Consider the following 21,628-nt stretch of genomic DNA (forward strand, 5'->3'; position numbering starts at 1 on the left):
CACCAAAGCCCCATATACTGCCCATCACTGCGACCTGTATGCTCTCGTTGGCTGGCCCTCGCTACATATTCGTCACCAAACACACTGGCTCCAGGTCATTTATAAGTCGTTGCTTGGTAAAGCCCCGCCTTATCTCACCTCACTGGTCACCACAGCAACACCCACCCGTAGCACGCGCTCCAGCAGGTACTGTATATTTCACTGGTCATCCCCAAAGCCAACACTTGCTTTGGCCACCTTTCCTTCCAGTTCTCTGCTGCTAATGACTGGAACGAATTGCAAAAATCATTGAAGCTGGAGTCTTATTTCTCCCTTTCTAACTTTAAGCATCAGCTGTCAGAGCAATACCAATCCCTGTACCTGTACACAGCCAATCTGTAAATTGCACACCCAACTACCTCATCCCCATATTGTTATTTATCATCTTGCTCTTTTGCACCCAAGTATCTCTACTTGCACATCATCATCTGCACATCTATCACTCCAGTGTTAATGCTAAATTGTAATTAGTTTGCCTCTCTATAGCCTATTTATTGCCTTACATCCCTACTCTTCTACATTTGCACACACTGTACATATATTTTTGTATTGTGTTACTGACTGTACGTTTGTTTATGTGTAACTCTGTGTTGTTGTTTTTGTCGCCCTGCTTTGCTTTATCTTGACCATGTCGCAGATGTAAATGCAAACTTGTTTTCAACTGGCCTACCTGGTTAAATAAAGGTGGAATATATATATATATATTTTAATTGATGACAACCCATGACTCTCAACTCAGTAGAAATGGCTGAGAGTGAAGTTCTATTGTCCTATTCAAGAAATGTTCCTTTATTCTTGCATTGGGACACATTCTCCACATTTAATTTGTTCTGGTCCCCCTTATTTATCAGCAAAGGAAAAAAAATGTTTACTGCTTCAAGTGTTTCATCCCAAGCCATAATATGCTAATGTAAACATTTCAGTTTCACCTAGGGATGTAGATCTGAGAGAGGCGTTTGACAGCACTCTTCCTTTCTTCTGAGCCTTGGAAGAGTGGAAAATTAACTGGAAAAACAAGTGGAAGAAACAGAATAGCGTTGGCTACTGAACCTCAACAGAGTCCCCTTACAATGTACGAATACATTTTCCAATGTTCTCTGTTACCAGCAAATGGGATCAATTTCCAGTCTCAGCGCGTACAGTGGCCTTCCAGGCGCAAACAGTACCCCTGGGAATCCAACTGCAATGAACAGTTAAAAACTGACAGTCATCACCACGGACAAGCTATTTGCATAAAACACACACTCACTAACAGCCCTTGGCAGATCAATAAGTGGAGTGGAAGAGAGATGAAGAGAGATATTGTTCGTTCTCCAGTTCGACTTTGCGTTGTCCACTCTTTAAGTCAGTTTTATCTGGGCTTCAGGCTGATGGGGAGAACTTAAGGCTGTTTCTGGGAGTGAGAGAGCAGAGCTACATGTGCATTCCGTGGTGTGGCATAGTCAGGCTTATGAACAGGCGGAGCCAGGAGGGAAACAGACAATTAAATCAATAAGACAGCAGTCAGCAGATTACCATTCTGCCTCCCCCTCAGCTCTTTGCAAGAAAAACTTAATTTGGAACACTTTCTGCAGGTTGCTTACACAAGCAAAGCACAGGGAAACTTTTAGTCACACTGGCTGAAGTTGTGCTGAGAGCTCTCCCAGCAGCCACCTGTGGTGCCTTAGGAAACACTGCATCTTTTTGTATTGTAGCGATGCTGTAGTTTTTCCAGCAGAGAAAAACAACCCACAAAGGTGGAAGATTGTATTGTTTTGAAGATCCTTTCCAATCACTTATCCCCCCCTCTTGATATGCACACCACATTTCATTTCACGATATCTAAAGTGTGAATCACAGTCAACTGAATCGAGTTCATGTATTTCACAGATGTTTGTGCATCTCAGAAGCACGAATCCCTGACTGATTGTCAGACATGCCTGTGCACTGACCACTGCAGAGAAACAGAATAGAACACTTGGCATCAATCAAGAAATCAAAGCCAGATAGGCTTTGATACAGGCGTTGTGTTTCTTGCTAGTATACCATGCAAATTCCAATAACACGATAACAAGAATGAGAATAAGTTGGACAATCAATATACATTTTGAGTGTATTATATTTTGGAATTACTATCTTTGGCTGCAAGTCAAGTTATCTCTGTGAGGTCAGAAATCAGCATTAGGTCATGCAGAGTTGGATTAAATTAATTAATCTCTCATCTCTTTCTCTCTCATTCCCTTTCATTCTGTCTCTCTCTCATCTCTCTCATTTTCTCTCATCTATTTTTCTCTCATCTCGCTCTCATTCTCTCTATGTACTCTCAATTCTCCTCCCTGACTCCCCCTTCCCTCTGTATTGCTCTCACACATACTACTGCTGCCTCAACTCCTCTCTCTCCCCACCATTTCCTCTCCCTCTTTTCCTTCCATCCCCCTCTGCCTCTTCTCCTCTCCTCTCACAAACAGGGTGTCAGATATCTAAAAGTAACAGGGGCAGGAGGCATCCAATGAAAAACACAATGCATTATTATTTCAGAGCCCCCCCCCCCCCCCCCCCCCCCCGCCATCTGGGAAGCCCATCGGATGATATAACAGCTCTGTGACAGCTAGTCTCACCAGCCCCTACGCCACTACGCCAGCTCAGAGGACATGATAAGGAGCTCTTTACTGTTGCTGCATGAGCTCACCAGCTGTGGCGACTCTGGACTTTCCCCAACAGCTTGCACTATCCCCCTCTCTCACCCTCCCTATCACTCACCCTCACTCTCTCTCACCCTCACTTTCTCTCACCCTCACTCTTCCCCTCTCTCTCTCTCTCTCTTTCTCTCACTCACTCACACTCCCAAATGCACAGGGATTGCAGCAGCGCGAGATGGAGATCTCCACTGCGTGTGTGAGTGCCTATTGCCGGTGAGTGCAGGAACGGCAGCAGTGTCAGTGGTGCTTGAGTGAGGGGAAAGAGAGAGAGAGAGGCAGAGAGAAGGAGAGAAGTGGGGGATATCATTGTGGATCTTACGGGTTTAGAGGCTTTTTTCTTTCTTTCTCACTGCTATCCTGAACCTTGGCTGATGTGCCACAACTATTGCAGCCGTCACTGCAGCGGTCCCCTCTCCTCTCTCTGGACAGAGCTCTCTATGCCACTCAATGAATGGATATGCACCGGCTCAGTGGGAGATCTCTGCTTTGTTGTCCTTTGAATCACTGATTTGTTTCTCACGGTAAGTGTTTTAAGTCTGTAAAGAAATACTGATAGGAAGTGAATGTACAAACATAGGAGAACCTGCACTTAATGTTAGTTAATCGTCTATGATTTGTCAATAAAGTAGGCGCCTGAGTGGTTTGAATGTCTGTACTGTATGCGCTGCAATATACTGTGTGTTGTATGTCTAGCTGCGATGGCAGGGGGGGGGGGGTGCATATCTGCATTCCAGCCAAGCAGTAAAGGGCTCACGATTTATCTGGAGAAAGCAATGATATTGGCTTTATGTTAGCTGTTTCACTTTTGGCTGATACTATCTGTTTCCCTGTTTCGAAAGTGTAATGAACAGCTTACTGAACAAGAAAATGTTCAGATTAATATTCAATCAGAATTGACATGGTATAATTTACCATAATTTACTATGGCTTGATTTTTAGGGATATCAATGAAAGTGATCAAGTGCTCATGAGTGTAATAGTTGTTCAGTGTTAAAAACCAGAACTACAGTAGTGATGCTGAAAGCACAGTGAGTATCATGGGCGATGGACATGTTCTTCAAGACTTCATGTGACGAGGAGATGAGGATCTTGCCTGGGACTGGAGACTTATCATGAGTAATGACATGTGTGATCTTGACGCCACAGGCAGGGCACTGCATCACATTCAGGGCAGATCAGATTCTCTCTCTCTCTCTCTCTCTCTCTCTCTATTAGATACTGTTTCATATTCATTCCACCCCACCCCTCCATTGTCATTCCACCGATTAAGAGACGCATTGTCTCTCTGACCACCTCCTTATGTAGTCAGGAACCCATTGCATCTGGATATCAATCAAGTGTAAACAGATCTGGAGGGTCAAACCATTTAAATCCTCATTATACAGGCCTCTAAATCATTGTCAGGTAGCACCACTGACTTATGACATTAATAATTGTCATTTATTTTTATTCATATCGGTCAAATAATTTAAATACAGGGAGGAAGCAAGAGATCTGGTCGCAATGCAGACACAGTGGACACGTTTTAATGCCATGTGTGGATCAGATCACGAAACACACGTCAGTTCAAAGTGTAAACAAGGCTTCTAAAACCAGTTCAGAAGGTTTGTTCTCCCCCTGCCTCATTCTAAATTGAGACGTGTTCATGTGCCCTTCTAATTAATTATTTTGTTTTTGTTTATGATCATCTCTTTCTACTCATCTCTGTCTCTACAGAAACCTCAGTCTTAGAAACCAGCTCATGGTATGCGCCCTAGCCATCTTCTATCCTAGGCCCTCCACATCTTTTATTTTTTATTTAAATAGACAAGTCAGTTAAGAACAAATTCTTATTTTACAATGACGGCCTACCCCTGCCAAATCCTCCCCTAGCTCAGACGACACTGGGCCAATTGTGCACAACCCTATGGGACTCCCTATCACAGTCAGTTGTGATACAGTATCTATGGCACAATTGGGAAAGGAACAATTACTGTAAGGCAAGGGAACATAAACCAATCTGCCTCTCATGCTCTCCTGCATCAGGGAAACAGCCCTCAGTTCCCCACAGTATTCTCTTCCTTCCCACTTTTAACAATGTCAATGCGTCAGGTGTAATGCACTTCTGCCTGTCATGGCAATGCTAAACCTACTTTTCGGAGGATCCATTTCATAATCTATAGCTTTCAGTTTGCAGATGGGGAAATGTAGGCTTTTTAAAAAGTTCACCTACTCTTCTGTAACAGAAGGTGCTGTGCAGTGATGAATCTTTGAAGTCAATGTCATAAAGCACACTTTCACAGGTGAAGCCTGTAGCCCAGCAAGGTACTACGAATTCACACGCACCTGGGGGATACCTATCCTATAACTTGGTGTGAGTGTCTACTGAAGAGCAATGTGATACAATCAACTAGAAATACAAAACAAAAACAAAAAAAACCTTGCAGTTGTCCTGACATCACTCACATTACTCTCAAATCACATGTTGTGCAATGGATGGCGAAGTGCTTCTGATTCAAAGCATTACAGTACCTTAGAAAGTATTCATACCCCTTGACTTAAATCCGCATTTTGTTGTATTACAGACTCAATTCAAAATTATATGCACAATACCCCATAATGTCAAAGTGAAAACATATTTTTAGACGTTTTTACAAATGTATTGAAAATGAAAAACACAAATATTTAATTGACTTAAGTATACATGTTAGAATCACCTTTAGCAGTGATTACAGATGTGAGTCTTTCTGGGTAAGTCTCTACGAGCTTTGCAAACCTGGATTGTACAATATTTGCACATTATTATTTTTTTAATTCTTCAAGCTCGGTTAAGTTGGTTGTTGATCATTATTAGACAGCCATTTTCAAGTTTTGCCATAGATTTTCAAGCCGATTTAAGTCAAAACTGTAACTATGCTGCTCAGGAACATTTAATGTCGTCTTGGTATGCAACTCCAGTGTATATTTGGCCTTGTCCTGCTGAAAGGTGAATGTGTCTCCCAGTGTCTGTAGGAAAACAGACTGAACCAGAATTTACTCTAGGATTTTGCCTGTGCTCATCTTTATTCCATTTATTTTTATCCCAAAAAACTCCAATGTTCATACCCATAATATGATGCAGCCACCACCATGCTTGAAAATATGAAGAATGGTACTCAGTGATGTGTTGTGTTGGACTTGCCCCAAATATAACGCTATGCATTTACGACATGATGTTCATTTCTTTGCCACATTTTCAGTTTTCTGCTATCCCACATTAAACTCTTCAACTGTTTAAAAGACACCATCGACCTTATGGTGAAATACTTGAGCGGTTTCCTTCCTGTCCAGCAACTGAATTATGAAGGACGCCTGTAATTAATAACTTCGCTCAAAGAGATATTCAATGTGTGCTTTTTTTTAACCCATCTTAAAATAGGTGCCCTTCTTTGTGATGCATTGGAAAACCTCCTTGGTCTTTGTGCTAACAAGAAAAAACTAAAGCAGGAAGTACCAGTGACTCACTCATTGCGAAAGTGGTCAGATGACGTGGATGCTGAGCTACAGGACTGTTTTGCTAGCACAGACTGGAATATTTCCGGGATTCATCCAATGGCATTGAGGAGTATACCACCTCAGTCACCAGCTTCATCAATAAGTGAATTGACAACGTCTTCCCCACTTTGATCTTACATACATATCCCAACCAGAAGCCATGGATTACAGGCAACATCCGCACCGAACTAAAGGCTAGAGCTGCCGCTTTCAAGGAGCGGGACACTAATCCAGACACTTATAAGAAATCCTGCTATGCCCTCAAACAAACCATCAAACAGGCAAAGTGTCAATACAGGACTAAGATTGACTCAATCAAATGTATTTATAAAGCCTTCTTTACATCAGCAGATGTCACAAAGTGCTGTACAGAAACCCAACTTAAAATGCCAAACAGCAACCAATGCAGATGTAGAAGCACGTGGCTAGAAAAAACTCCCTAGAAATGCAGGAACCTAGGAATAAACCTAGAGAGGAACCAGGCTCTGAGGGGTGGCCAGTCCTCTTGTGGCTGTGCCGGGTGGAGATTATAAGAGTACGTGGCCATCAAGGTCAGATTGTTCTTCAAGATGTTCAAACGTTTGCAGATGACCAGCAGGATTGCAGAGAGTGCAACAGGTCAGTAACTCATGAGAAAATGTCAGTTGGCTGGAGATCTATAGGAGAAAGCCCTACCTCCAGGTGTTTGCTTAGAAATTCTAGGGACAATAAGGAGGCCTTTGTCTTGTGACCGTAGCGTAGCATAGGTGTAGGTAGAGTTGAAGTCGGAAGTTTACATCCACCTTAGCCAAAAACATTTAAACTCAGTTTTTCACAATTCATGACATTTAATCCAAGTAAAAATTCCCTGTCTTAGGTCAGTTAGGCTCACCACTTTATTTTAAGAATGTGAAATGTCAGAATAATAGTAGAGAGAATGATTTATTTCAGATTTTTAGTATTTGGTAGCATTGCCTTTAAATTGTTTAACGTGGGTCAAATGTTTCAGGTAGCCTTCCAGAGGCTTCCCACAATAAGTTGGGTGAATATGGGCCCATTCCTCCTGACAGAGCTGGTGTACATGAGTCAGGTTTGTAGACCTCATTGCTCGCACACGCTTTTTCAGTTCTGCCAACACATTTTCTATAGGGTTGAGGCCAGGGCTTTGTGATGGCCACTCCAATACCTTGACCTTGTTGTCCTTAAGCCATTTTTCCTTCCTCATCATCTATTTTGTGAAGTGCACCAGTCCCTCCTGCGGCAAAGCACCCCTACAAAATGATGCTGCCACCCCCGTGCTTCACGGTTGGTATGGTGTTCTTCGACTTGCAAGCCTCCGCCTTTTTCCTCCAAACATAACGATGGTCATTATGGCCAAACAGTTCTATTTTTGCTTCATCAGACCAGAGGACATTTCTCCAAAAAGTATGATCTTTGACCTCATGTGCAGTTGCAAACCGTAGTCTGTCTTTTTTATGCCGATTCTGGAGCTGTGGCTTCTTCCTTGCTGAGCAGCCTTTCAGGTTATGTCGATATAGGACTCATTTTACTGTGGATGTAGACACATTTGTACCGGTTTCCTCCAGCATCTTCGCAAGGTCCTTTGCACCTTTGCACTTTTCGCACGAAAGTATGTTCATCTCTAGGAGACAGAACGTGTCTCCTCCAGAGCAGTATGACGGCTGCGAAGTCCCATGGTGTTTATACTTGGGTACTATTGTTTGTACAGCTGAACGTGGTTGTAACGTGATTCGTCTTCCTCTGACAAGGAGTATGAAGGATCGCCCCAATATGCAGCGTGGTACGTGTCCATGTTGATATTTATTAACATTGAACACCAAAAACAAAATAACAAGGAGAACGAACGAAAACTAAACAGTTCTGTGTGGTGAAGACACGGAGACAGAAAACAATCATCCACAACTAAAATGGGGAAAACAGGCTGCCTAAGTATGATTCTCAATCAGAGACAACGATCGACACCTGCCTCTGATTGAGAACCATACCAGGCCAAACACATAAATACTACATAGAAAAAAGTACATATACTACTCACCCCAACTCGCACCCTGACTAAACTAACATAAAGACATAATAAAGGAACTAAGGTCAGAACGTGACAGTGGTACCTTCAGGCGTTTGGAAATTGCTCCCAAGGATGAACCAGACTTGTGGAGGTCCCCAATTTTTTTCTGAGGTCTTGGCTGATTTATTATGTTTTCCCCGTGATGTCAAGCAAAGAGGAACTGGGTTTGAAGGTAGACCTTTAAATGCAACCACAGGTACACCTCCAATTGACTCAAATGATGTCAATTAGCCTAACAGAAGCTTCTAAAGCCATGCATCGTTTTCTGGAATTTTCAAAGTTGTTTAAAGGCACAGTCAACTTAGTGGATGTAAACTTGTAAACTTGGAATTGTGATGCAGTGAATTATAAGTGAAATAATCTGTCTGTAAACAATTTTGGGAAAAATTACTTGTGTCATGCACAAAGTAGATGTCCTAACCGACTTGCCAAAACTATAGTTTGTTAACAAGACATTTGTGGAGTGGTTGAAAAATGAGTTTTAATGACTCCAACCTAAGTGCATTTAAACTTCTGACTTCAACTGTATGTACGGTATGGCCAAATCATAGAGATACAGTAGGTAGGAGCAAGCACATGTGATGATTTTTATGTTAGCAGTAAACCTTGAAATTAGCCCTAACCTTAACAGGAAACCAGAGTAGAGAGGCTAGCACTGGATTAATATTATCACATTTTTTGGTTCTTGTCAAGATTTTAGCAGCCGTGTTTAGCACTAACTGAAGTTTATTTTGTCCTTTATCCAGGAAGTTGGAGAGAAGAGCATTGCAGTAGTCTAATCTAGAACTGACAAAAGAATGGATTAACTTTTCTGGATACTTTTTGGACAAAAAGGTTCAGATTCATGTAACGTTACGAAGATGGCAAAAAAGCTGTCCTTGAAATATTATTGATATGTTCGTGAAAAGAGAGATCAGGGTCTAGAGTAATGCCGAGGTCCTTCACAGTTTCATTTGAGACGACAGTACAGCCATCAAGATTAATTGTCATATCCTAAAGCAGATCTCTTTGTTTCTTGGGACCTAGGACTATCATCTCAGCTCTGACGCTCGTTGGATGTGGCAGGGCTTGCAAACAGGGCTTTACAGACTACAAAAGGAAACCCAGCCGCAAGCTGCTTTGTGAGCCTACCAGATGGGCTAAATGCCTTTAATACTCGCTTCGAGGCAAGTAACACTGAAGCATGCAGGAGATCACCAGCTTTTCGGGACGACTGTGTGATCATGCTCTTTCCATAGCCGATGTGAGCAAGACCTTTAAACAGGTCAACATTCACAAGGTCGCGGGGCCAGACGGATTATTTTGAATCTGTGTTTGAAATTCACTGCTTGACTGAGGAAACTTACAGATATTTAATTGTATGTGTGGGGTACAGAGATGAGGTAGTTATTCAAAAATCATGTTAAACATGATTATTGCACACAGAGAGAGTCCATGTAACTTATTATGTGACACATTTGTACTCCTGAACTTAATTTAGGCTTGCCATGACAAAGGGGTTGAATACTTATTGACTTATTGACTGAAGACAGCTTTTCCTTTCTTATAAATTTGTAAAAAATTCTAAAAACCTAATTCCATTTTGACATTATTGGGTATTGTGTGTAGGCCAGTGACACAAAATCTAAATTTAATCCATTATAATTTCAGGCTGTAACACAACAAAATGTGATAACAATCCAGGGGTGTGAATACTTTCTGAAGGCACTGTATGAAACCTTGCATGGTTAAAACGTAGACACAAAGTACCCAACCAAGAGTTATGACCCCTCCTCTTTGGGCATCCTAGATGGGCTTTAAAAATGCTGACAGCATGCTATGCAACATCTGGCATGTCCTCATATATGCCCTATTATCTTCTGTATTCATGGGTTTTCCCAAGCTGATGGCATGGGGGGATTGGTGCGTTGGGGAATTCGTATGTGCCTTCTTATTGCTTCATGTACAGCGCCTAGTGAAAGTCTACACACCCCTTTCTGCCTTCAATTAAATCTAAAAAAGGGATTCAATTCAATTTTTTGCCTCCACAAAGTATTAACTCTGGGGTGTGAAGACATACGCAATCAAGACATCTTCTTTTTATATATACATACACTTGAAAAACTTTCACTTTGATTATTGGGGAGTAGGTTGTTCAGATCTGTGGAGGGGAAATCTAATTAAATCAATTTTTTAAATGTAATTTTAAGGCAGCAAAATGTGCAAGTGGTGTGTAGACTTTCACTTGGCATTGTATGTACAGCAGCCAATTTATAGTCATTATTGACTATGCATACGGTGCAGATACGGAGTGAAATGCATTCATACATAATATACAGTACATATAATAAACAACACTGAGTGTAGCCTGGTGATTATCAGAAGCACTAACGCCATATGGTGTCATAACAGAAATATTCTGAATTGTTATGATTTGATGCACTGAAAGAACATGCCTTTGCAGCAGATAGACAGCAAACAGCAAGTGAGATATGGCCTTCCACACACTGATGATACGTATCATGTGTGCTGTGTCAAGGTCAATGCTATTGATAGCACTGTTTTCTAAATGGTTGCCGTGTTAGAACAGTCAAAGTCAAGGGCCACTCTAATAGCATTACTACACAATTAATGAGAGTGGATAGGCTGCATTTTCATCCTATAAACACGCCTTGGGGGAGCATGTCAATCATTTATCAGGTCATGTGTGGGTCCGTGACACAACACCTCAAGAGACCCTCTCCTTTAAGAAGCTGGTGTTGGAGCTGGAGGCAGAGCTAAATATCGCAAGTCAGAAATGTTATAGACTTGCTAGCAGGGATAGTGATACATTCATATCTATAACCAGCCAGCTCAGCCCTATGTCCAAAGAACTGACAGGAAACTCAAGATAATTATGGAGATGACCACTCAATCATAGCATCTGAAGTGGAGTTTTATATCTAACATTTTTGTATGAAGAACTGAAGGGAAATTGGAACAGACAACATGGTCTGCCAGAGTACATAAGTAGATTTAAGAGGATTACTTTTGCAATTTTAGAGTCAATGCATTATTTATAATCCCCTGGATGGCTGGGGCCAAACCAGGGAAGGACCTCTGGTCATTAGCAGCGATAGCTAGCCCTGGGAAGTGGGGAGTGAGGAAGAAAAGGGAAAAGGAACTGGGGATTCAGAGGGATTGTGTTGGTGACAGACTTAGTTGTCTTTAAATATATGCCACTCCAGGTTGGCTCAAGAACCTTAAGGGAATGAGGGATTTTTTATTTTATATTCTCCAAGGTTGAATTACCATTTAGCATATTTACATGCTTTGGCTTGTGTCTGAATATAAAGCGAGGAGGACTTGAGTGGACATTGTATGAACGTAGATATGGTTTCAGTGTGCTATTGCTATTTCCTGGTGTGAAATATTAGGATCCCATGTGAATCAGCCTTGAAGCAATGGAAGTGTAATAATCTACTTTTTTTGTCAATCAACCTCATAACTTATAATTTCAGCATTGTTTGGCATGAAGTAGTCGTTTAAGGTATCTGAGGTGGGTTAAGATTCTACTTCCGATATAGACATGAAGAGAAAAATATGTCTGAAAAAATGTCCGGTAGACTGAGATACAGAAATGTCATAATGTTCTGCTCACATGGTGATCCACCAGGCAGGATTCCCAGTGCATTCAGCTGGCCCTTTCTTCAAGCCTAGTCCACTGCTATCAGAGTATTGTGTGAGTGAGAAGACCTCTCCGACTAAAATACTGACAGACTCTCTTTAAAAGGTAAAGGGGCTTGTTTCTTTCTTCCTTCTTCCATTCAGGTGACATTGTGGGAAACTGTGGTAGAATCAGTGCTGACAAATCAACCACATGGACAGAGGGCAATACTAAGGATAATACAGGCTCCTGGACGACTCTGAAATATTAATGACTTACCTATGATAGCTTCATAACCTCATTACAATCTGTTTCATTATAAGCAAATTGTGTGAGGCAGTGCTTTGGGTTTTGATGTGAAAGTGACTAATCAGAATTTTATCAATGGCAAAAAATATATCACCCCAACAAGCATATTGATGGAATTACTATGTCTCAAAATGATTAAACGTGATTGCTCTCAGAGAAGCGACGATGTCATGAAGGGCCTGCCTTTGTGTAATAACAAACAATCCATTTAGGTTTATTCATCACATGGTGTCTCGTCGTATGAAGATGATGAACTGCCACAGCAGTGATGTGTCCTTTATCCCCATTTCATTCCCTTACACTGCTTTCCATGTTTATCCATTGGTAATCAAATATCTTATTAATCTTGTCAGACATTGTTCAATGCAATGCAGCCCCTTAATATGACAGCTCTGCATGTGGAATACCTATAGAATTATTTGGGCGGGGCACATGAATAAGATGGTGTGTCTGTCCGTGTGTCATCTATGATATCAATCAAGATCTGGTATAAATAAAGCTCTGACAGTTTAGATGTTAGTTGCTCGGTGTCAGAAAATAATCTGCTACCTTCCTACAGTATATCTACTGTGATGCCACCCCAGAGTAATAATACATACACTGTATATTTCTCTCCCTTCTCCCAGAAGCCATGGTGAGCAAGGAAAACAGCAAGGTCGTGCTATCCAACTCAGAGTCCGATTCAGAGGCAGGCCCGTCACAAAGCCTGGAGGTGCAGTACGGTCCTGACGGCAAACAGCAGGTGAAGAAGAGGAACAAAGCCTTACAAGTCCGCTTCAAGGACATATGTGACGCTCAGAAGGAGCAGCGGGCAGGGGGGCGAGGAGCCCGGTCCATTTCCTGTAAAGTGGCTTACAGGAAGTACATGACGATGCCTGCGCGGCGCTCCATCCCCAATGTGACTAAGAGCACAGGTGTCCAGACGTCACCAGACCTTACGAAACACTACCAGACTTTCCCCTTCGAGCGAAAGAAAGGACACACGATCAAACACACGGCCTTGGTGGAGGACTACAAGGGCCAGAACAACGGGTTTTTGAGTGACTTGAAAGGGCAGGAGGAGGCGCTGGGTTTGGAGGAGTGCTCGTCTTCTCAGGGTGCAGGGAAGCATGTGCGGCAGACGCAAGCACTGCTGCACCACACGGACGACAGCAGTGGCACAGAGGATCTGTTATCCATTGCCAACTGTGTAGATGGGCGTGCGTGCCCGGACTCCTCTCGCATCACAAAGGACACAGAATGCTTTGCAAACGACCCAACTCCCAGGGGAGAGCCAGAGAACCCTGCCTATGGCGCGAGGACCAAACACAAAGGATTATCCAAAGCGGACACAATGGGTGTCAACCCTTCTGCCAAGCGCCAGCTGGCCAACTGTGAGGAACCCTTACAGGACTCAAGGTCAAAGGTCACAAGTCCAGTTGCCTGGAACTCCCTGACGCAAGTGGAAGGTCTAGGCCTAGGGAGTCCGTCGGTGCGCTGCAAACGCAAAAAGGCCATGCAGCCCAATGGACAACAGTCCCAGACTCTGCCCCACCCTCACAGTGCTGGCTGCTCTGTAGCTAGGGTAAAGGCACATCAGTGCCGATCAGGGACTTTACCAACCCCAATGAAACCCCAACCGGGCCTGGACAGCCAGGCTTGCCCCCCAGGACGGCAGGGTGCCTGCAAGGAGATAGTGCCCTTAGCTGGGAACGGGGATATTAAAGAAAAGCTCCAGGCCATGGAAAACCTCATCAGCTCCAGTCAGGAGACCATCAAAGTCTTACTGGGGGTCATCCAAGAGCTGGAGAAGGGCGAGGCGCAGAGAGAAGGGTGAGTGGAAATTATTTATGTTCACCAGGCATCGTATAGAATTGGCATTACATTTACATCATTAGCAGATGCTCTTATCCAGAGAAACTTACAGGAGCAATTAGGGTTAATTGCTTTGCTCAAGGTGACATCAACAGATTTTTCACCTAGTTGCCTCAGATATTCAAACCATCGACATTTCAGCGATCTTTCGGTTGCTGGCAAAACGTTCTTAACCGCTAGGCTACCTGCCGCCCCACATAACTAACCTATTCAAGTAAAACAGACATTTTCTGTGTGTGGTTCAATCTTCACTGAGGTTTGATGTTCCTGCTGGTCCTGCAGCCCTTGAAACTGCTGTGGTCTACAGCATGTGTAAGCTACATTTAGCATCTGAGTACAAACATCACAGCTACCTGTGTCATTTAATTCCAATAGCAAGGAAGTGAGTGGTCTCTGATTGTTCTGTAGATACTGTATCGTTCCATGTATTTGCTCAGGGGTACAGAGGCACTAACAAGTGCATAACGTTTCTGAGCCGTGTCCAATACACCAAAACTCTACAGCATTGGACTGAACGTACAAGGCTGTCTGCTTTGCTTCCTAAAACCTGGAGCGGCACAAAGCTAATTGTATTAAGCCTTCTCCAAAGCCACCGGACTCCCCTGATGTTGCTCCCTGAAACCTGGTTTAAAAGGACCAATTAGCAGCGCCTCATAAAGCACTGTCTTTCATCTCCTCTGAAGTGTGTGGCTCATATGACACCTTCAATATGTTTCATCACTATTATTAGAGCCTGCTACTCACCATAAGGCCCCAGCATCTCAACTCCTCCCCACCTTCTCCCTCTCTCCCTGCCAAGGCACTCTAACTCCCTCACCACGTTCTCTCTCTCTCTCCCTGCCAAGCCACTCTAAAGCTTTCTGTCTTCAAAGTGATGGTCCCAGACTACTGGTGGAACAGAATAGTGTCTGAAAGCCCCTCTTATTCTCGCCGGGATAAAGGCATCATGTGGGTGGTATTTTCAGGAGAAAGCTCTGCACACAGTGATGTGTCCACGAGAGGTTTCAGTGCTGTTCCCAGCAGACCAAAGACTGAGACATTTATAACATACTGTGTTGAGCAGTGGTTACTTGGTTTGCAGATGTTTGCAGGACCTTATCAATGATGCTCATTCCTATTTCTATTGGCCTTAATGCTCTCACAATAAATCAATGTGAGGTGAATGATTAGTGTTGCACAAGCCTCTTTTTCCTCCCTGTGCTAAACTGCTATCACAATCTGAGGGGCATCACTGGTCCAACACTCCTGCTGGTTTCAAGGTCTCAGGATGATTTGCTTACAGTTCCTACCAGTCAGGTTAGGGACTGAATCCTATTCTGCTAACATACAGGATTATCCAACCTGACCCTCCTGTATCTGTTGTTCACAGGGTATCAATAGAGCAGAGAGCGATATCCATTCAGCCAGGCAGTCAGCGGTATAGGGACAGTGAGGACATCTCTCCGGAGACCTGACGTGTGCAAATAACACCGGAGTGAGCCTGTGCAAACAAATAACACCGGAGTGAGTCTGTGCAAACAAATAACACCGGAGTGAATCTGTGCAAACAAATAACACCGGACTGAGCCTGTGCAAACAAATAACACTGGAGTGAGCCTGTTCAAACAAATAACACTGGAGTGAGCCTGTGCAAACAAATAACACTGGAGTGAGCCTGTGCAAACAAATAACACTGGAGTGAGCCTGTTCAAACAAATAACACTGGAGTGAGCCTGTTCAAACAAATAACACTGGAGTGAGCCTGTGCAAACAAATAACACTGGAGTGAGCCTGTTCAAACAAATAACACCAGAGTGAGCCTGTTCAAACAAATAACACTGGAGTGAGCCTGTGCAAACAAATAACACTGGAGTGAGCCTGTTCAAACAAATAACACCGGAGTGAGCCTGTTCAAACAAATAACACTGGAGTGAGCCTGTTCAAACAAATAACACTGGAGTGAGCCTGTTCAAACAAATAACACCGGAGTGAGCCTGTTCAAACAAATAACACTGGAGTGAGCCTGTTCAAACAAATAACACCGGAGTGAGCCTGTTCAAACAAATAACACTGGAGTGAGCCTGTTCAAACAAATAACACTGGAGTGAGCCTGTGCAAACAAATAACACCAGAGTGAGCCTGTGCAAACAAATAACACCGGAGTGAGTCTGTGCAAACAAATAACACTGGAGTGAGCCTGTTCAAACAAGTAACACCGGAGTGAGCCTGTTCAAACAAGTAACACCAGAGTGAGCCTGTGCAAACAAACAGTGGCACAGCTTATAGTTGACTTACAGTGTCAGAGTTTAGAGAATGATTTTCTGACACAGCGTCCGTACATAAATTAATCTGGCCTAGCAGAATAGAACATTGGTACATTGCTAGATTAACTGAAAATACAGTTCAGTAAATACAATTGTCGTTTAGATGGTGTATTACAGTACATGGAGGTTGTGCAAAAAAATGTGATGACCTTGATTATGACTGTACCACTCAATATCTCAACAAAAACTCCCTTCTGTTTGGTGACTCGAATTGACCTTTTTTTCCCCCAATGATTTGATATATCAAAGGAGTTATTGTGAATTCAGGCCCTCAACTCCACAGTCAAGAGCAACCACCTCTAAGGTGACATGGACAGATGAACTTGGTGACCTTCCATTCCCATCAGCACTTTCGATCTATCCAAGGCAGATAAGGTCACCTTTATGACATGGTGAGCAGCAGGATTCAACCTCTCTAGTTACCATTCATCAGCTCCCAGTGACAATAGGCAATTACATGTCCTAGGGGACCCGCTTGCCCCATCCGCTTTCCAGTTGACCACTCTCTACACACCCTCTGATCAAAATGAATGAGAAATCCCATCGCTGCCACCAACGTACGCGACATGATGGATGGTGACTGTTACTTCTGGGAGAGACCTGAAGAGATTGATACAGATGCCATCAAATCTCCATGCATGTTCAGTGCACACTTACGTCTGCTCAAGTTTGCCTCCAAGATGCCTCAGGAGCAGAATGTACATAGAGTTGTGCCGAAGATGGAGGAGGCATTGCAATCTAAGTAATGACAGGACAATACAGGGCGGACACTGGGCTTTAGGGCACTTTGAAATGCCATACAGGACACAGACATAATTTGTCATGTTGATTGTCTTTTGCCTCCCTAATTCTCATTCTTTTCTGAGAATGTTGAGATGGGTGGAGCACAGGGAGATCGAGTACATTGACTTTTCTATAGTATTCATAAACATGCATTTTTTTTTTGTCAGAAAGATGACGAAAACCATGTGAATACCGTGTCAATAGGAAAGAGATCAGCGTATTATATCAAGTGAGCATGTCTATTACCTGACCAACCTAATCTCACAGAAGACTGTACCATTCAGAACGCAAATCCATATCAGTTTGAAAAATAGATCATGTAAATTAAAATAATCCAAGTCAAACGAGCCATGAAAATCAACCATTCTCTCACCACTCCCCAGGCTTTCCTACCGAACAGGACAGGACACAGCCAACTGCGACACGTGTCGAAACAGTGCCTGCATCATTTATAGGTGAGTACCTTAACATCTACTCTCTTGTTAGCAGCTTGAAAGGTCGCTTCCGCCTGCTATGGCACAACATATTGATGGCGTGAGGCGAGAGATACCTTACGGGAAAACAACATGAATTGTACATGTGTACACATGAAGTGTTCCAAAAATAAGTTTTGTGTGATCACGTGCTATTATGTGAAGTTAATGTGACAACATGTAAAGCAACATGTGATAACAATAATTCACATGTGAATTCACACGTTTTTTTCTCACGGGTTTTCTGTAAAGGGTGCTTTATGTGTGAGGTGATATACTGTAATATGACAAACCAAGTGCTAGGAGTCAATTGAATATAATGTATTCTACTGTAGGTGTCACGTTCTGACCTTTATTTCCTTTGTTTTGTCTTTATTTACTATGGTCAGGGCGTGAGTTGGGGTGGGCAGTCTATGTGTGTTTTTCTATGTTGGCGTTTTGAGTTCAGCCTAGTATGGTTCTCAATCATAGGCAGGTGTCGTTAGTTGTCTCTGATTGAGAATCATACTTAGGTAGCCTGGATTTCATTTTTGAGTTGTGGGTGTTTGTTTCCGTGTGAGTGTTTGTTGCCACACGGTACTGTTTCGGTTTTCGTTCATGTTCACGTCTATTGTTTTGTATTTCATAGTGTTCAGTTTATGTCTTAAAATAAACGTTATGGACACTTACCACACTGCGCCTTGGTCCTCCGATCCTTCTCACTACTCCTCCTCAGAAGAGGAGGAGGAATGGCGTTACAGTAGGCCTTGAAATGTTTCTCCACAGCAATAATTGCCTTATCGGTAATGAGTAGAATGGAATACTTTACTGAACTCAGAGGATATTATTTGTCTCACTGCAAGATTTTAATGAAGTATTAAGGGCTTAGCTCGGATGTGATACAATAATGACAATTGATAGAATACTTCTGTCAGAGTGAGAGAAATTAATTGAGCACCATTAGATACTTGGAAATAGTGTGACTGAGATCAATGACAGGTTCACTGAAGGAGAATAGAACACTCCTATATGGGTCAGATCAATGATGAAAATAAACGTTTGATATCCTATTACAATGATGCATAGATGTCGTCAACTCTGATTTCAGACTCCGGTAATAAATACAGAATATACTCACTGTAGAAAGGAATTAACACATCAGCCGAATTGGAAGCAGTAAATTGAGTTGAATTTCTAGACACAGGTGGTGCAACTATAACGTTGTTATTGTAGAAGGTAATAAAATAAATAAAGACAAATCTCTCCAGCACAATTGCAAAGCACTGTGGGTGAAGCACACCTCGTGAGGGAATAAATAATCATACACAACAGGGGGAAATGAATTAGCCCAGAGAGGAAATGCAATTGGGGCTCGTACAGTATGAGAGCAGCTGGGAACTGGACATGATATCCTGACAGAGTCCCCTTTCAAAGTGCCTTATGAATAACGGCTGCAGTGATGGACGCTAAAAGCCATGGAAACTCGACTCTACTTCTGTGTCCACTTCACTTCAACTGGTCCAGAAGTAGTTGACGAACGATTCCACCAACCAACCGTCTCACTTGGGTAAACACTCGCAGATGATCCGACTTTTCCACTCGTCTGAGAGAGCCTCAGGCAGGTTGCAAAATCCACTCACACTGTGACTCCGTTCAGAGACAAGAATAAAAACATCCATCTTAGAGATCAACGCCAATTTAAACAATATACAGTAATGCAGAACATACTATAGCAAACCATCTGAATGACTGGTAAAAACATGAGTACTGAGCCTCCAAAGTCTGGCACGATCAATATTTGAGTCGTTGTTGTACCCTAGTGTGCCAGCAAACTGCTTCTTCAGCTGTACGGCCTGTTCTAGCCTTGCAGCCAGAGAAAGACTCACAGGGGAAAACATCAGATAGCAGGGTTTGTGAGGTCACGGAGTCGCAAATAAACACCACAACAAGCACTGCTGCAGCAGAGTTCTAAATTTAAAAAGTGAACCAATTTCTAAAAATACAAGTCTTTTCATGTTCATTTTTTGCACTCATTATTGTCGTCTTCGTAAACAACTCATGCATAAGTACATCCGCTTTACTCAATGACAAAACAGCATACGTTTGTTTACTTTGGCTGAGGGGACATCTAACTTTGACCAACAACCTCACTCTTGTCTCCAATGAGTAGATGTTCATCTCCATCTTAACCTAATCAATTCCGTGTCAATCAATGTTCTCATCCAATCAAAGCCTACTTTTTTGTTCATCCCTGGGGTGTTAATCATTAGACCAAACAGTTGCAACCAGTTGGGTTTTGCAACGAATACAGGAGTTTTTATTGGGCAAATTCCGGACGGTCACTCCCTGTTTCGTTCCATTTGCTTCAGTTTAAGAAATGTTTTGCAACAGTAGTAATACATACACCCCTGTTTTTATTTAACCTTTATTTAATAAAGAATAAAGAATGCATCATCATTGCATAAAGAATGCATAATTTAACAGCCATGGTGTCAGATTGAAGGAACTGACATGCAAGAATCATTAATGTAATTATGTGTAATTTCCTGCAACATAGTCTCATGAGAAATGTGTTACATTTTCTCAAGCGATGATCTATGATCTGAGAACTCCTGTGACAACGCACATTTGCTAGTACATTATCTAATTGAGGACCAGTATGGCATGCAAGAGGACTTCAAATGATTCAATTCATACCCCGAATTCTGCTATGAGTCACATTGCTTATTATTGTTGTCTTCCGGATTTACAACCCATGTAATGTAATTAGTGTATGTATGAGCTGTTGTGTGCTAACAAAGTGATTACAGTAGTTGATGTGTTGGAATGATTTAACTAGAATGCTCCTTCTCGTTTGTGATGCTATATGCATTAGGTGTGATATGATTATAGGATTACATGAAATACACACAGTTCCCATACTAATATGGGAACGCATGTCATAACGTGCAACAACTAAACAGATGAATCATAAAGCATAGATCTGAGAGCCGGACTGAAATAGAAGTATTTACATGGGTAAAACGGGTGTGGATAGCCTAATGTCCTTTGGGGATGTGGAATGTATGTACTAAAAAAAGATGTCTTGAAACACTTGTAATTCCCGGATTACTACTGAATAAGCTGCGACATGTTCCTTCATGTCCATTCTCATCATCATCCAAGAGGGCCTGAATATGTACACATGTGCTGCTTTATTCATGAACCTTGGTTGGCGAAATGTAAAGATGTTACATGAATTCTGAATGGCTTTGTTTCAGTAGAGGTTGATTGTAATCGAGATCCTGAGGTGGTGCTTGATATCTATTTAAGTCACAGGGTCACATGGAAGAAAGCAGATCATTTACTGTTTACTAACTGCAGATGCATTACAGTACATTACATCATAAACACGATAGGGTCAGAGATTCAGCATCCTGTACAGAGGCAAACAAACACTAAACTACAAAGTATAGAGCCAGGAAGCATAATAGGCACAGAATGAGAACTGTTCTGATAGAGACGGAAATATTAAATAGTAAACATGTTGTCTTCCACGAATAATTGAGCCAATTGAGATATTGCGTGTGACTAACAAATTTCAGTTCATTACTATAGCTCCCGCCGTTGGAACAATCGGTGCAATTTTGTATTTGCCGGTTTTCTATGGCAAGACGTATCATTCACCAAGATATAACATGTGACTACCGTACGAACGGACGGACGAACGTACAAACAGACAAACGGACGTACGGACGGAGATAGATCCACAGTCCACTACCCAATTTCATCATGAGGGACAATTATAAAGCTCTTTATCAATGCACTGATCACAGAGAGACAACAGCTTCACAAAGACCCAGGTCAGGAATGCATGATAATTCTGTTCAAAACTTGAGATAATCAATAGAAGGTTCTCAACAATCCTTAACAAGGGAAATACGTTTTTCACTGAAAGTGTCGGAATGTAACATTTCTAAACAAAGCCGTTCTATGACAAGCCAATACAAATGATCCACTGTGTTATT

General features: G+C 42.3%; 1 protein-coding gene across 1 annotated transcript in view; it reads left to right on the forward strand.

Annotated features, from left to right (window-relative positions):
* Nucleotides 1–2,652: 2,652 nt before the first annotated feature.
* The window catches only part of LOC109888985 (inhibitory synaptic factor 2A-like), a 29,574-nt gene continuing 10,598 nt past the window's right edge, over nucleotides 2,653–21,628 (forward strand). The window contains exons 1-3 of the mRNA XM_020480130.2: nucleotides 2,653–3,238; nucleotides 12,856–14,041; nucleotides 17,553–17,624. Coding sequence (XP_020335719.1) covers nucleotides 12,861–14,041; nucleotides 17,553–17,624 — 1,253 coding nt within the window. The 5' untranslated portion in view covers nucleotides 2,653–3,238; nucleotides 12,856–12,860. The remainder of the gene's footprint in view (nucleotides 3,239–12,855; nucleotides 14,042–17,552; nucleotides 17,625–21,628) is intronic.

This window comes from Oncorhynchus kisutch, linkage group LG4 (genome assembly GCF_002021735.2).
Source record: "Oncorhynchus kisutch isolate 150728-3 linkage group LG4, Okis_V2, whole genome shotgun sequence".
Taxonomy (NCBI): Eukaryota; Metazoa; Chordata; class Actinopteri; order Salmoniformes; family Salmonidae; genus Oncorhynchus; species Oncorhynchus kisutch.